Genomic DNA, 17284 nt, shown 5'->3' with positions numbered 1-17284 from the left:
AGAGTGAGTTCCTCCGCAGACAGTACAAAGGCAGGGCCCTTAGCCAATGAGGCGCAATTGGTGGGAACAAATGTGGGAGTGGTGTTAGCTGGAGTATTGGTTGAGCTTCACATGACAGTTAGCACACTGCAGAATATAGTCACGTTGGCAAACATAAGAAATGAAGAACAATTTATTTAATTAAGAGTTTTTATTTTAGTTATTGTTGTGGGCTCGACCTAGACAGTCTCACCCATATCAGTGATCCAGACAGCTTACTGTCTCGTACATGATAGATATAAATATGTACAGTATAGATATACAGTATAGATACATAGATATATAGTCAGTCTTACCCATATCAGTGATCCAGACAGCTTACTGTCTCATACATGATAGATATAAATATGTACAGTATAGTTACATAGATATACAGTATAGTTACATAGATATACAGTATAGTTACATAGATATATAACCAGTCTTACCCATATCAGTGATCCACACAGCTTACTGTCTCATACATGATAGATATAAATATGTACAGTATAGATATACAGTATAGTTACATAGATATACAGTATAGATACATAGATATACAGTATAGATAACCAGTCTTACCCATATCAGTGATCCAGACAGCTACTCTCTCGTACATCAGATTGAGGATCATGATGATAATGAAGTTGATGCAGGATGCAGTAACAGAGGTGGCCAGTTGGGGCGTGATGAGCGACCCCACCACCTCCAGGTTGTTGGTAGGACTGTCCTTCATGATGGAGGCGAAGGCAGCGTAGACGGCCAGGCGGTACGCGATGACCCCGATGATGCACGCTATGATCAGAGAGATCTGACAAAACACACACACACACACACACACACACACACACACGCACGCACGTACGCACAGACACGTACGCGCACGCACGCACGCACGCACGCACGCACGCACGCAAACACACACACACACACACACACACACACACACACACACACACACACACACACACACACACACACACACACACACACACACACACACACACACACACACACACACACACACACACACACACACACACACACACACACAGGAGACATCAAATCAAATGCCAGAAATATTATCATACAATAAACAAACAATAAATAAATAATTATGTGATGTAAACATAATGACATATTCTAATGTGAATTATTGACTAGAGTTAGAGTATGAAGAATACATTGATCTATGAAGCCTGGATACACTACTATGTACTTTATATTATACAGTATATATCAAAATGTTTTTTTTACTTTGATTATTGATTATTAATTGACAACTGGATACTGGGTTATTGTCCAGCACTAAATGGTAATAGCACATGATATGAAAATAATCACATGCAATACATGATCAATGAATCAATGAATCAATGAATCAATGAATCAATCAATCAATCAATCACAAGTCATGCTTGACAGATGCAAACATGCTTGATGCTTGGCACAACTCTATTTTTATGAATATTAAAAAAACACGTCACAAATAACCTCATGCTATCACAACCATCTATTCCAGGGGTGTCCAAAGTGCGTCCTGGGGGCCAAATGTGGCCCGAGGATCCATTTTATGTGGCCCGCAGCTTCATTCCTAAATTGTATTATAACAGCCCGCCAGGACTGTCAAACAAGACTATTTTCCCAGAGTATAATTTGTCGGGATTCTTTGTTCTCTGTTGTCTCATTCTGAAGGGGTCAAAGAAAGGCTATTTTATTGTTTTTTTTTACTTTGAACATCTGGTTCCAGTTCCAGTTATTTGTGTTTTGTCCAGAGCACACACCTGACAAAAAGACCGTTGATATTAAATATTGAGGATGATGGTTAAATAGAATTGTTTAAACGTGGTGCATGTGTGTGACTTGTTATGGTCCGACCAAAAGTACATTATGTCAAGAGATATAGTCGGCCCTTGGGTGTGTTAATATGTTCTAAAAAAGCCTCTGATCTATTCAAATGTATTGAGATGAGTGATAAATGTACTTTTATCTTTTATTCATCTTCAACTTTAATTCACCTCTTAAACTATATTATAAATGTTTGTTTGATGATGTTTTCAATAAGGATATACAGTAGGTGCTAGGTGCCATTTTAAAAGAGGTGGCCAGTGTCATGAAGAGATGAATTAGGCAAAAATATCAATTTCCACACACACAAAAAAGACAATTATTTTAGGAAGGTGATGTACAGCACCTTAATGATACAGTACATTTGGGACATACACTGTAGATTATAAGTGCCTTAAACATACAGTGAACATGAAGTACATTTATAACATATAAATGACATATATTCATTCTCACCCAGAACAGGACAGTGGCTCCAGACAGAAAGGTTCGTGCACATTGGCTTGTTATTGGTAAGTAAGGCTCCATCTCCTATGAAGCAACAGACAGTCAGACGGTCAGTCAAGCTATGGTTACTATGGTTACATCTCCTACCATGGTTACTATGGTTACATCTCCTACCATGGTTACTATGGTTACATCTCCTACATGCACTGAGACAGGCTGGACGGAATACAGGGAGGACTCTGGTAGCCTGGAAGACCAGACTCCACGGCTGACCGGCTGGGCTATTTTCACTAGTTTTGTGCGACAGTCTTGTATGATGATGGTAACTTGAAATGCTACAAATTTGAGACTTGGAGATACAAGGTTTCTGCCCGACAGTGACGACATGTACATTCTGATCCCAGTCTGTCAGGTGCATTTGGTCCTTTGCAAAACCATAGATCAGGAGGTCGTCTAGAACAAGCATTTTCCCATTTTCTAATGAGAAATGCAGACAGTAACATAATTTAAATTGTTGTAATTTATTGCAGTATTTGGGCAAATAATCAAAAATAAATGACAATGTGTACATTGTACATACAGTAGGGCTTCAAGTGGTAAACACAATATCCCATCCTCTGTTTATTTTCTTTTGTTTATGTTTTATAAATCCTTCTGCCAATCCATGCTCCTAACATGAGGTGTTCATCTCCTATGGATCCAGTAGATCATCATGTCTGCAGGTCATGACGGACCCACTGGATCCCTGTGTCCGGTCCAGACAGATCACACATGGTCAATACAGTTATTATTGTTATCATCCACACGCTGACACAGCTCAGTCCAGGGCTGCGTGCCACACCGTGCCGCAGCGTGCCGCAACGTGCCGCCACACCGTGTCGCACCGTGCCGCACCGTGTCGTGCAGTTCTTACCCACAGCAGCACAGAGGCCCAACACAGCAGCATTTTCCCCAGGAGGTCCCAGGGGGTTCTGTCCAGAACCCACTCCATCTCCTGTAGTCCACACAACCCTCATTACAGTCCAGAACCCACTATACCCACTCATTAGTCCAGAACCCATGCATATCTGACCAAACATCTCCACAAAGTTAGCCACACCCACAGACACAACACCAGACGGAGCTCACACAATGATCTGATAACACAAACCCATAAGACAAATATGGGTAAATTCTCCTTCTACAACACTGCCACCCAGGTGTGGAATTCCTTGAGTACCTCCCTCAAAACATGCTGGCATCCTTCAAAACTGCCCTGAAAACTCACCTTTCAGGAGGCCAGAGAAGGAGGTAGTTATCACTTCTCCCATAGACAGGCCAGAAGTGAGCCTTACCTTAGCCCCACCCCCTCTTTCCCCCTACCCTGTACATTTAGGGGTTTATAATTGTGCTGAAATTTGAATGTTTTACAGAGTGGTGAAGGTTCCGGCTGCTTCAGGTAAAGTCTTCTCTAGGTGTTTCATTCTACAACTACCTCAGTACAGCTAACAATAAAGTAGCCGAGGCCTGACGTCGCTCGTTCATCTCCTCGGTCGCGGAGGTTGTTCTATATTGGAAAACAGTGTGAGGGGAATGAAGGTTAGAAGCAGCAAGGCAGAATACATGAGTGGAACCCAAGTGGAAGTTGGAACAGTGAGGCTACAGGGAGTACCCTGTAACCCAAGGTACTTATGTACTTGTACTTGTTGTAAAGAAGGTGGAGGACTTTAAGCACTTCCAGAGCAATGGAGAGTGTGGAAAAGAGGTGGAGATCAAGCAGGTTGGAACGGGTGGAGTAAAGTGTCAGGGGTGATGTGTGATAGGAAAGTATCAGCAGGGGAAGACGATGGTCAGACCAGATGTACAGTTTAGAGACACACAGAGTCACACTGAGGAAAAGACAGGAAGCAGAGCTGGAGGGAGCAGAGACTAAAATGTTGAGCTTCTCTCTGGGAGTAAGAAGGATGGATAGCATCAGGAACGAGAACATTAGAGGGACAGCGCATGTTACGGCCGGGCTACACCAGAAAACGCGCGCATATGCGTGCGCTGTCTGTGCGTGAGCGAAAAGCCCCTGGCTACACCAAGGAGGGAGTATATGTGCGGGAGACCATGGGAGTTTGTGTACAAAACGCACACCCACAAAATAGAACCGATCCTATTTTTAGGGAATGCATATCCGTGGTTTGTGCTATCCGTGCGCCTGGTGTAGCTAGCTGAATTGATATATATTGGATCTTTCCAAAACGCGCATACCCGCCGTCCTAACCCTAACCCTAATCCAGACTGAGATGGTTTGGACATGTACAGAGGAGGGACAGTGAGATGGACATGTACAGAGGAGGAGGGACAGTGAGATGGACATGTACAGAGGAGGGACAGTGAGATGGACATGTACAGAGGAGGGACAGTGAGATGGACATGTACAGAGGAGGGACAGTGAGATGGACATGTACAGAGGAGGGACAGTGAGATGGACATGTACAGAGGAGGGACAGTGAGATGGTTGGACATGTACAGAGGAGGGACAGTGAGATGGTGTGGACATGTACAGAGGAGGACAGTGAGATGGTTTGGACATGTACAGAGGAGGGACAGTGAGATGGTTTGGACATGTACAGAGGATGGACAGTGAGATGGTTTGGACATGTACAGAGGAGGGACAGTGAGATGGTTTGGACATGTACAGAGGATGGACAGTGAGATGGTTTGGACATGTACAGAGGAGGGACAGTGAGATGGTGTGGACATGTACAGAGGAGGGACAGTGAGATGGTGTGGACATGTACAGAGGAGGGACAGTGAGATGGTTTGGACATGTACAGAGGAGGGACAGTGAGATGGTTTGGACATGTACAGAGGAGGGACAGTGAGATGGTTTGGACATGTACAGAGGAGGGACAGTGAGATGGTTTGGACATGTACAGAGGAGGGACAGTGAGATGGTTTGGACATGTACAGAGGAGGGTTTCCGCTAGGCATTTTTGGGGCCGGCCACGTTGGCCGGCAGGATTATATTTTACCGGCCAATCAATTAATTTATCGGCCATATTATAATGAACGTCACATACGTGTTTGCAGATGAGATACTGTATGTGCATGGTGCACCGTGCACCCAACTGATAATTACACCATTTCATGTTAGCGCTGGGCTCCTCTTTATTACAGATGCAATTGCAATATTTTCCTGAGTTAACGAAATAATAGCCTAACTATCTACTTATGTAGGCCTAGATCGCTTGCCAAAAAAGAAGTGAATAGGTTAAAGTGGACGCAACTCAAGCGAACCGTTTGCGTGCCCTGCCACACAGTGGCCTACAAATTAATACGTTAATAGTATGTGATTTTGGCTTCACGTCTCATTAAACCTTAATATGCAAACATACAACCTTTGTTTTGTTTTGTTAATGTTATGTTATGATGGCGCAAGGAGGAAGGTTGACTTGCCTCTGTTAGTCTGTTGCTTTGACCACCACAATGGCATCACATCCATGCGATCAGAAAGTCATTTGCATGCTTGTATAATCCATGTGATTCCACAGAGTTCGGGTCCCTTTTTTATTATCGTCTACTGGGTCCAGCTTGGTCTAGATTACCTCGGAAGAACCCCAGTTCTGTTCGGATCATAACACTAAACCCACGCTGTATAGCGCTGATTTGGACAAGCTGCTGGAATTGTCAGCTGTGAAATGTGATGTGTGCTTCTCCGTATGGCCGTCCTGCGTATCTAAAATAGCAGACATACAAGCTCACAGGGCCGCGCGTTGCTGACTTGTTGTGAGCTTGAAGCTCTGATATTTTCAATGCGCGTAACCCTCGTACGACGAATATAGACTGATCTAATGCGCACAGCGCAGCATGAAGCAGCGTCAGCGACCTCAGCGGTGAGCTCCGCTGTCGTCAGACTCACAGAACATGATACAAATTAAAAATTATGATAGGTTTTAATGGTTGTAGCTTTACTGATTTAGACAAATAATTATGTGAATAATAAGATTAAATGATAAAATAGCCTAAGAGGCATTTTCCCAGCCGGCCACGGTGGCCGGTGGACTTTATAATTACCGGCCAATTAAACATTTAACCGGCCAATGGCCGGTAAATACCGGCTAACGGAATCTCTGGTACAGAGGAGTGATAGTGAGTATATGGTTAGAAGGATGCTGAGGTTGGAACTGCCAGGCAGGAGGCCCAGAGGAAGACCAAAGAGGAGATTTATGGATGTTGTGAAAGAGAACATGAAGGTAGTCTGTGAGAGAAGAGGAGGCAGAGGACAGGGTGAGATGGAGGCAGAGGATTGGCTGTGGCAACTCCCAAAGGAAAAGAAGAAGAAGAATGTAAAGGAGTTATCTTGGTTTGAGGTCTGTGTAATAATGGGAATGTTTTGGGTATTTTCTCACACTGTAAGGGATAAAGATGAACAGATATTTCGGTCTGGGGATATACAGTAGTCATACTTTTGGGCAGGTTAAACAAGTACTCCATGTAGACTGAAATAGAGGGAATGTTTTGATCAACAAAGAGAGTTGAATGGAATTCCTGCTGGCGGTAATGCTAGCGTTTTCTCACCATTTCATTTCCATGAGTCAAACCGTTGGGATGATTTGTTCATTTTTAACCATATAAAAACAGTATATCGGTGATCAGTATGAGCAACACTTGAACTAGTTCACCCTTTAGGGAAGTTGATTGAAACAGATTTTTTTTTACTTTTCCCAAATCTCAGATCTACACATAGTTTGGGGGCAGGAATCCCTCCGTATGGACTAGCGTTGTTATGATTGAGGAGAAAGTGCACATCTCTGCTGACATCTCCAGGTCGGCCTGGACTGGTGGTCTAGAATCAGAATGTGTAGTGTAATGACAGGGTGCTGCAGTTAGGGGGTGCTGTCGGACACATTCACCTGTGTGATGCGGTTGACTCTGCGGTTGGTGCACTTGGACTCGTACTCGGGTCGGAGCTGCAGCTGCTGCTGCTCCTCCTCGAAGTCCACCAGGTCCCACTCGTACTCCAGACGGGCCTGACGACGCTTCCACAGCTCCAGGAACAGAGTGACTGAGGAGGAGAGACAGAGACTGGTTATAGACCTGAACCATGCACTACTAAACCCTACATGAACAGAGTGACTGAGGAGAGGAGACAGACTGGTTAGAGACCTGAACCATGCACTACTAAACCCTCCAGGAACAGACTGGTTAGAGACCTGAACCACTACTAAACCCACTAGAGGTGGCAAATGAACAGAACCACTAGAACTCTACAAGAACAGAGTGACTGTGGAGACACAGAGCGCTGGCTAGAGAGTCTGGACCTCAACCACTACTAAACCCTCCAGGAACAGACTGGTTAGAGACCTGAACCATGCACTACTAAACCCTCCAGGAACAGACTGGTTAGAGACCTGAACCATGCACTACTAAACCCTCCAGGAACAGACTGGTTAGAGACCTGAACCATGCACTACTAAACCCTCCAGGAACAGACTGGTTAGAGACCTGAACCATGCACTACTAAACCCTCCAGGAACAGACTGGTTAGAGACCTGAACCACTACTAAACCCTACAGAAACAGAGTGACTGAGGAGAGGAGAGACAGACTGGTTAGAGACCTGAACCATGCACTACTAAACCCTCCAGGAACAGACTGGTTAGAGACCTGAACCACTACTAAACCCACTAGAGGTGGCAAATGAACAGAACCACTAAAACTCTACAAGAACAGAGTGACTGTGGAGACACAGAGCGCTGGCTAGAGAGTCTGGACCTCAACCACTACTAAACCCTGCATGCAGTGGTGTACTCACTCACCAGTGTTGGGGAAGTTAAAGTTACATGTAACTGAGTTACATAACTAAGTTACATTTTGCTGTAACTTGCCAGTAACTGAGTTACATTCATATTCCTGTAACTCGCCAAGTAACTGAGATACTTTTTGGGTCATTTTGGCTCAAGCTACAAGAAGTTAAAAGCAAAGTTATAATTTACATTTAAATTTAGTTAAGATTGACGATCAAATGTCCTCAACAGATCATAATTTTCTTATTTTTTTAACTTTATTTTAGGAACACAGATGTTTACTAAAGAAAATGTCAACCTTTTTGAAATAAAACATAAAACTCAGTTGAGAGGCATATATGCTGGCATGTGATTTTTTTTTTAGGATATTATATTTTGTACTGTACACCAAATGTACATTCTAAATTTAACGCTGAAGAAAAAGTAACTTAAAAGTTACTCAAGTTACTACCATACTTATATGTAACTTGAAACTTTATAAGTTATATTTCTCCAGGGGTATAACTTTAACTTGATCAAGTTACTGCCATGGTGAGTTACTTGTAACTGTATAAGTTAAGCTTTCAAAGTAACTTTCCCAACATTGGTAGTCACATATTTTACTTACATAAAAGTATCAATACTGCAATGTAGACATACTCTGTTACAAGTACAATTCTGGAATTCAAAATGTACTTGAGCAAAAATATGAAAGTGTTGGCATCAAGTGGCATCAAAAAGTATCTAAAAGTACAAATTGTTTGAAAATAGCCAATCTACAAGCTCACAACGCGTTGCGATGCGTTGTGAGCTTGTAGATCAGATATTTTTCAAATAGCCAAGGTATAAAATAGGGCTAAAGTGGATTCATGTATGTTTTATAATATAATCATAAGTAACTAGTAACTATAATGTTTTCAAATAAATGTAGTGGAGTAAAAGTACAATATTTGGATCTGAGATGTCCTGTAGTGGAGTAGAAATAAAATAATTGAAAATTGGAAATACTCAAGTAAAGTACAAATACTTCAAAAAGTACAGTACAGTCACCTTACACCACTGCCTACATGACACCACAGCTGGAACAGCTGGAGTGATTGAATAATAATCACATTGGAACAAGTTCTACAGTGCATTGGTTGCTACCTCACTCTGCAGATGCTGCCACAACCCACCAGGTGGCGCCCTGAACCCACATACACTGACTAATAGAACCAATAGAAAGAGCTTCAACGTGCTGTGCAATAACAAACATTACATGAACAGAAATAAATCATGTCAAATTAAATAAAATAAAGAAATGAAGGGAACATAACAATATAAAGATAGTAAAACTGCACAGCAGGCAAATCACAGAGTTTTTACAAGCTTATTGGAGTTTAAAACGATATAAAAACACTCACCCCAAATCCCCATGAATATGGCAAAGAATACTGTATAAATGCACTCACCCCAAATCCCCATGAATATGGCAAAGAATACTGTATAAATGCACTCACCCCAAATCCCCATGAATATGGCAAAGAATACTGTATAAATGCACTCACCCCAAATCCCCATGAATATGGCAAAGAATACTGTATAAATGCACTCACCCCAAATCCCCATGAATATGGCAAAGAATACTGTATAAATGCACTCACCCCAAATCCCCATGAATATGGCAAAGAATACTGTATAAATGCACTCACCCCAAATCCCCATGAATATGGCAAAGAATACTGTATAAATGCACTCACCCCAAATCCCCATGAATATGGCAAAGAATACTGTCCCCACGTTGTCAAATAGGTGGGATTGCTGAAAGAGAAACAAATATTATTATTAATAATAATAATAATATAATAATGTAATGATGTTTAATACGTCTTAAAGGAACATTAAACATCACAGATAACATGTCTCACCCATGAGGAGTTACAGAGTTGAGTTTCCAGTATATACAGTATACATTACTAATATAATATAATATAGTATATATAATATATATAATCTCACCCATGAGGAGTTACAGGTGGAGTTGAGTTTCCAGTAGCTGCATTTCTTGTCACATAACGGACACATGATGATGTTTCCTCCAACCTCCTCACTGCAGATCTCTTTACTAAAGATTATAAACAATATTATATTAATGTCACTGCAGATCTCTTTACTAAAGATTATAAACAATATTATATTAATCTCACTGCAGATCTCTTTACTAAAGATTATAAACAATATTAATCTCACTGCAGATCTCTTTACTAAAGATTATAAACAATATTATATTAACCTCACTGCAGATCTCTTTACTAAAGATATTAAACAATATTATATTAATGTCACTACAGATCTCTTTACTAAAGATATTAAACAATATTATATTAACCTCACAGCAGATCTCTTTATTAACCCTTTCAAAGCCACGGGGAGCCCCTTAATGTTAAAACCGTACTCTATCGCACATCCCAGCGGGGAGTCTCAGCCACGTCGTACTTTCCCGGACTTTGTCATTAAAACCGGAATAAATGATTTTGATCCGAAAATCGGCGATCGTCTAACCTTCCCTAGTCACCACTCGTGCATTGATAGCTCATGGCTGGGCTGACATGAAGCAGAAGTGATGTCATTGGCCTTTCCTTTTCCAAGGCACATTACCCTATTCGGTTACTGTCTGTACCCTGGTGCTTCTACAGCAGCCATGCTAGGGGCTATGCTAGCGAAAAATTTCAGTTCTGCTTTTGAGTCACACATGGACTATTTGCGGGGACATTTACGTGAAGGGATCGCGCACGCGAAACGCACGGGGAGATCGATGATCGGCCAAAACCCCCATTCTATCCCAACGGAGAACCAGATAATCACGGTGAGTTTATGACCTGGGGGGGAAAAAAAAAGAAAAAACAACGGCGCTGTCCAAGAAGGAAGGGCGGCGGGGTCATGTTTATAAACATAATATTATGTCTCGGATCACAATACAATAATAGAAATTTCACGGCTAATCTACCAACCACCATTCTATTTCGGACGGCAAAGTGTTAAAGATTATAAACAATATTATATTATCCTCACTGCAGATCTCTTTATTAAAGATTATAAACAATATTATATTAATGTCACTGCAGATCTCTTTACTAAAGATTATAAACAATATTATATTAACCTCACTGCAGATCTCTTTACTAAAGATTATAAACAATATTATATTAATGTCACTGCAGATCTCTTTATTAAAGATTATAAACAATATTATATTAACCTCACTGCAGATCTCTTTATTAAAGATTATAAACAATATTATATTAAAGGAGTAGTTCACCCCCAAAATGACTTTTTTTTCTATTGATTACTCAGGCCATGGAGAGTAGAGTTCAATAATATTTTTTGGTTTTTGTCGCATTCCTAAGACAAAAATGTGATAACAATAAATTTACCCCCATTGATTCCGGATGGTGACTTGTTTCGAAACGGGTCACCATCCGGAATCAATGGGGGTAAATTTACTCGAATCAAAATTTTGTCTTAGGAATGTGACAAAAACCAAAAAATATTATTGAACTCTACTCTCCATGGCCTGAGTAATCAATAGAAAAAAAGTCATTTTGGGGGTGAACTACTACTTTAATGTCACTGCAGATCTCTTTACTAAAAAGCTTAGCGTATATATATATTTTTTGTAAATCTTTGAATATATCTTTTTAAAAACGAACATTTGTAACTCAAATATTTGCTTCTGGGAGGGTCCCTGGAACAAGATATTTTGAGATGGGCCCCGGCCATGGATGGCAAATTAGACTGGGGCTTCGTTGAGTCCTCTGATTAATTAATTCATTTTATTAAATATCCCGGACTAGTACGGGATAGGCACCCCGGAATACGTCGCGCCGCCGACAGTATAGATTGAGTTTTTTTGGGGGGGCTCTAAACTTTATTTTAAACCATTTTCAATGGAATAAATCGTCGGACCATCTAGAATCACTCGTTGGGAAGCGTAGGACGAGCCAAGACCACCCACATCTCTACAAGCAGCTCAGGGTAAGTAAAATAGCAAAAAAAAACATTGTATTGGATTGAAATAAAGCCGAACTTGTCCGGGATAGGCACAAAAAGGGTTAAACTGAATTGAATTGAACATAGAAGAAACAGACAGAAGCAATGCTCTAGTCTAGAAGGACCAGACAGGACAGAAGAGGTTCTGACCTCCACTGGTTGTCGTCGTAGGTGAGCAGGCCGTACACGAAGCAGATGGTTCCCACCACGGCAGCGAAGAACAACATCTCAGTGTAGAAACCAAGCCACGCAAAATAGATGCCGATCTTCTCCCCATAGTACTTCCTGTTAGGAGGACACATGATGGAAACGATGCACGTGAGGATGTAAAAACAAAACTTTGAGCGCGTTGTGGCAAGATGTAGGCCAGATGTAGGCCACGCTTCTGCACACACACACTGCTTTCCCTGTTTACTCATTATTCTTTCACTCTGTTTATTCTTGCGCCAGCAGAGGGAGCATGTCCTGCGATCGGCTGGGTTTGTACAGCATATGTCTGTGTGTCCTTCTTTATTTAAGCCTGTAGCCCAATCAGGGACGAGCATTTCTAGCAACGTCATCATCACCAGCCAATGAGGGACCAGCATTTCTAGCAACGTCATCATCACCAGCCAATGAGGGACCAGCATTCCTAGTGATGCCAGTGGTGATGTCAGTGGTGAGCGCCTCATCACGCGCTCTGCTGGCCATACATGGCCTTCTAGTGCACAGGCCGCAAGTTGGCACCTCCACAGAGTTCAGTGCTAGTTACACCTGTAAACCTGTGATGTGACAATAAAATGAAAGTCTAACTAGTTGTTACCTGATGGTTTAACTAGTTGTTACCTGATGGTTTAACTAGTTGTTACCTGATGGTTTAACTAGTTGTTACCTGATGGTTTAACTAGTTGTTACCTGATGGTTTAACTAGTTGTTACCTGATGAGGTTGAGCGGCTGCTCCTTGAAGAAGCAGAAGAACTGAGCCCAGTGTTTGTAGAGGCTGAAGCGTTCACTCTCACAGTTCACGTCTTTGGAAGCCTTCCAGTACCGACTCTGTAAACCAGGGACGTGCAGAGAATGTTAGAGAGGCAGGGGATGAACTTTTGGGCCTTTTGTGAAAATCCTCCAAGCTCACAGTGACATGCTGTGAGCTTTGAGGTCGGCTATGTTTGGTGCGTTGTAGCACTCAAACACATCATTTCTACACAGAAAGAAATAAATTCTTTCAACATAAGATGCTGCATTCAAGTTCAGGAGAGTTTGGACAAGGCAATTCTATTGGCATAGAAAGGGAGGCTTTTGCATTTCTTTCACCATAGTAAAAACTGCATATATATTTTGAACTCCTTTAAAGTGTATTTATTTATTTAGCTATTGATGATATCCTCTGCATAGTACTGTGTTCTGTCTGTCTGTCATTCAATGTTATATGAGTTAAATATCTATCATAGTACTGTGTTCTGTCTGTCATTCAACGTTATATGAGTTAAATATCTATCATAGTACTGTGTTCTATCTGTCTGTCATTCAATGTTATATGAGTTAAATATCTATCATAGTACTGTGTTCTGTCTGTCTGTCATTCAATGTTATATGAGTTAAATATCTATCATAGTACTGTGTTCTGTCTGTCTGTCATTCAATGTTATATGAGTTAAATATCTATCATAGTACTGTGTTCTGTCTGTCTGTCATTCAATGTTATATGAGTTAAATATCTATCATAGTACTGTGTTCTGTCTGTCTGTCATTCAATGTTATATGAGTTAAATATCTATCATAGTACTGTGTTCTATCTGTCTGTCATTCAATGTTATATGAGTTAAATATCTATCATAGTACTGTGTTCTGTCTGTCTGTCATTCAATGTTATATGAGTTAAATATCTATCATAGTACTGTGTTCTGTCTGTCTGTCATTCAATGTTATATGAGTTAAATATCTATCATAGTACTGTGTTCTATCTGTCTGTCATTCAATGTTATATGAGTTAAATATCTATCATAGTACTGTGTTCTGTCTGTCTGTCATTCAATGTTATATGAGTTAAATATCTATCATAGTACTGTGTTCTGTCTGTCTGTCATTCAATGTTATATGAGTTAAATATCTATCATAGTACTGTGTTCTGTCTGTCTGTCATTCAATGTTATATGAGTTACATATCTATCATAGTACTGTGTTCTGTCTGTCTGTCATTCAATGTTATATGAGTTAAATATCTATCATAGTGCTGTGTTCTGTCTGTCTGTCATTCAATGTTATATGAGTTAAATATCTATCATAGTACTGTGTTCTGTCTGTCTGTCTGTCATTCAATGTTATATGAGTTACATATCTATCATAGTACTGTGTTCTGTCTGTCTGTCATTCAATGTTATATGAGTTAAATATCTATCATAGTACTGTGTTCTGTCTGTCTGTCATTCAATGTTATATGAGTTAAATATCTATCATAGTACTGTGTTCTGTCTGTCTGTCATTCAATGTTATATGAGTTACATATCTATCATAGTACTGTGTTCTGTCTGTCTGTCATTCAATGTTATATGAGTTAAATATCTATCATAGTGCTGTGTTCTGTCTGTCTGTCATTCAATGTTATATGAGTTAAATATCTATCATAGTACTGTGTTCTGTCTGTCTGTCTGTCATTCAATGTTATATGAGTTACATATCTATCATAGTACTGTGTTCTGTCTGTCTGTCATTCAATGTTATATGAGTTAAATATCTATCATAGTACTGTGTTCTGTCTGTCTGTCATTCAATGTTATATGAGTTACATATCTATCATAGTACTGTGTTCTGTCTGTCTGTCATTCAATGTTATATGAGTTAAATATCTATCATAGTACTGTGTTCTGTCTGTCTGTCATTCAATGTTATATGAGTTAAATATCTATCATAGTACTGTGTTCTGTCTGTCTGTCATTCAATGTTATATGAGTTAAATATCTATCATAGTACTGTGTTCTGTCTGTCTGTCATTCAATGTTATATGAGTTAAATATCTATCATAGTACTGTGTTCTGTCTGTCTGTCATTCAATGTTATATGAGTTACATATCTATCATAGTACTGTGTTTTGTCTGTCTGTCATTCAATGTTATATGAGTTAAATATCTATCATAGTACTGTGTTCTGTCTGTCTGTCATTCAATGTTATATGAGTTACATATCTATCATAGTACTGTGTTCTATCTGTCTGTCATTCAATGTTATATGAGTTAAATATCTATCATAGTACTGTGTTCTGTCTGTCTGTCATTCAATGTTATATGAGTTAAATATCTATCATAGTACTGTGTTCTGTCTGTCATTCAATGTTATATGAGTTAAATATCTATCATAGTACTGTGTTCTGTCTGTCTGTCATTCAATGTTATATGAGTTAAATATCTATCATAGTACTGTGTTCTGTCTGTCTGTCATTCAATGTTATATGAGTTAAATATCTATCATAGTACTGTGTTCTGTCTGTCTGTCATTCAATGTTATATGAGATACATAAAGGTTTCCTGTGTAAATAAGCCGAAAGACTTTCTTGGATCTCATTTTAGTTGATCTTGTACAGTGAACTGTACCGTCGTGAAACTGTACCCTTTCCTATGCAAAACGTCTAATAAAGTCTTCAATCAATCAAAATGCTTATTCATAGTATCTTATAGTTAAATAGGGTATCAGAGTTTTCTACAGGTTCATAAGCTCACTACACAAGCTGTGACTGAACAGCTATACATGACAGCAAACTGTTTAACAACATGAAGCCATGTCAATGATAGGCCAACATCTGGTGAAGATATTAGATCTCCAAGCCCTTATGTCTTGCAGAGGGAAGGTAGCAGTGTATATATAGATCTAGTATCTTACATCATGTAGGGGGAAGGCAGCAGTGTATATATAGATCTAGTGTAGTATATATAGAGATCTTACATCATGTAGAGGAAATGCAGCAGTGTATATATAGATCGTACATCGTGCAGAGGAAATGCAGCAGTGTATATATAGATCTAGTATAGTATATATAGATCTTACATCATGCAGAGGAAATGCAGCAGTGTATATATATATCTAGTATCTTACATCATGCAGAGGAAATGCAGCAGTGTATATATAGATCTAGTATAGTATATATAGATCTTACATCGTGCAGGGGAAATGCAGCAGTGTATATATAGATCTAGTATCTTACATCATGTAGGAGGAAAGCAGCAGTGTATATATAGATCTAGTATCTTACATCATGTAGAGGGAAAGCAGCAGTGTATACAGGGCCGGATCTAGCCTTTAGTAGTAGGTGGGGCAGCAAGAAATGATAGGGGGGCACCTCCAGCCCACGCCGTTAGGCGTGGGCGGAAAAAAATGGGGGGATCAAACCCCCTAAAACACCCGAAATGCATAAAAAACAAAGCATTTTGGCACACTTATACCTATAACACGCATTACAAACAACAGGTCTTACACCTATCTCTCTCTGTCTCTATATATTCTAGTAGAGATGGACTGATTGCAAAATTCTTGGCCGGTACCGATCCACCGGTTTTATGAAGGTCTGACCTGCCAAAACTGATTTTCCGATACCGATTTCTTTAGCTATGAACTAGAAAATAGGGTTGCTCCAATACCCTTTTTTCAGGCCAAGTAGGCCTACAAGACATACTTCAATTTGAGTACCAATAAGCTAGAAGAACACTAATGCCAAATCAATCACAAAAGTACAATATCCAAAATCACAGACAATATCCAGTCTAATATGATATGGATATAATATTGATGCCAGCTGATCATTCACTGTAAGGCCTAAATGGTAAATGGTGCATTTATATAGCGCTTTTAATCCAAAGCGCTTTACTTGTGCATTACATTCACCCATTCACACACACATTCATACACCGGTGGCGGAGGAAGCCATGCAAGGCACCAACCTACTCACCGGAGGCAATTAGGGGTTCAGAGTCTTGCCCAAGGACCCTTCGACATTAACTCAGGGGGAGCCCGGATTCGAACTGGGAACCCTTCGGGATTTATACCCTTCATGCTCTAATACCAGTTTCTCTACCCCTGAGCTATGCCACCTAAAGTTAAAAATACATACTATTGTATATATATTGTATAATTGCTGTGCCATTGCTTCTGTCTGTGTCACTGTTAGAGCTGCATGATTATGGCAAAACCTTTATTTTAAAATTATTGGTATACATATT

General features: G+C 40.1%; 1 protein-coding gene across 1 annotated transcript in view; it reads right to left on the bottom strand.

Annotated features, from left to right (window-relative positions):
• LOC308293634 (anoctamin-5-like) overlaps window positions 1-17284 on the bottom strand; it is a gene marked incomplete at both ends in the record, with an annotated part of 76087 nt that overhangs the window by 29571 nt on the left and 29232 nt on the right. Inside the window, 7 exons of the mRNA XM_080736229.1 lie at window positions 601-829; window positions 3227-3307; window positions 7197-7348; window positions 9808-9868; window positions 10067-10172; window positions 12248-12382; window positions 13015-13130. Coding sequence (XP_080592355.1) covers window positions 601-829; window positions 3227-3307; window positions 7197-7348; window positions 9808-9868; window positions 10067-10172; window positions 12248-12382; window positions 13015-13130 — 880 coding nt within the window. The remainder of the gene's footprint in view (window positions 1-600; window positions 830-3226; window positions 3308-7196; window positions 7349-9807; window positions 9869-10066; window positions 10173-12247; window positions 12383-13014; window positions 13131-17284) is intronic.

This window comes from Nannobrachium achirus, assembly GCF_963921795.1.
Source record: "Nannobrachium achirus genome assembly, chromosome: 11".
NCBI classification, from domain to species: domain Eukaryota; kingdom Metazoa; phylum Chordata; class Actinopteri; order Myctophiformes; family Myctophidae; genus Nannobrachium; species Nannobrachium achirus.
This window is presented reverse-complemented; position numbering and strand designations above follow the sequence as displayed.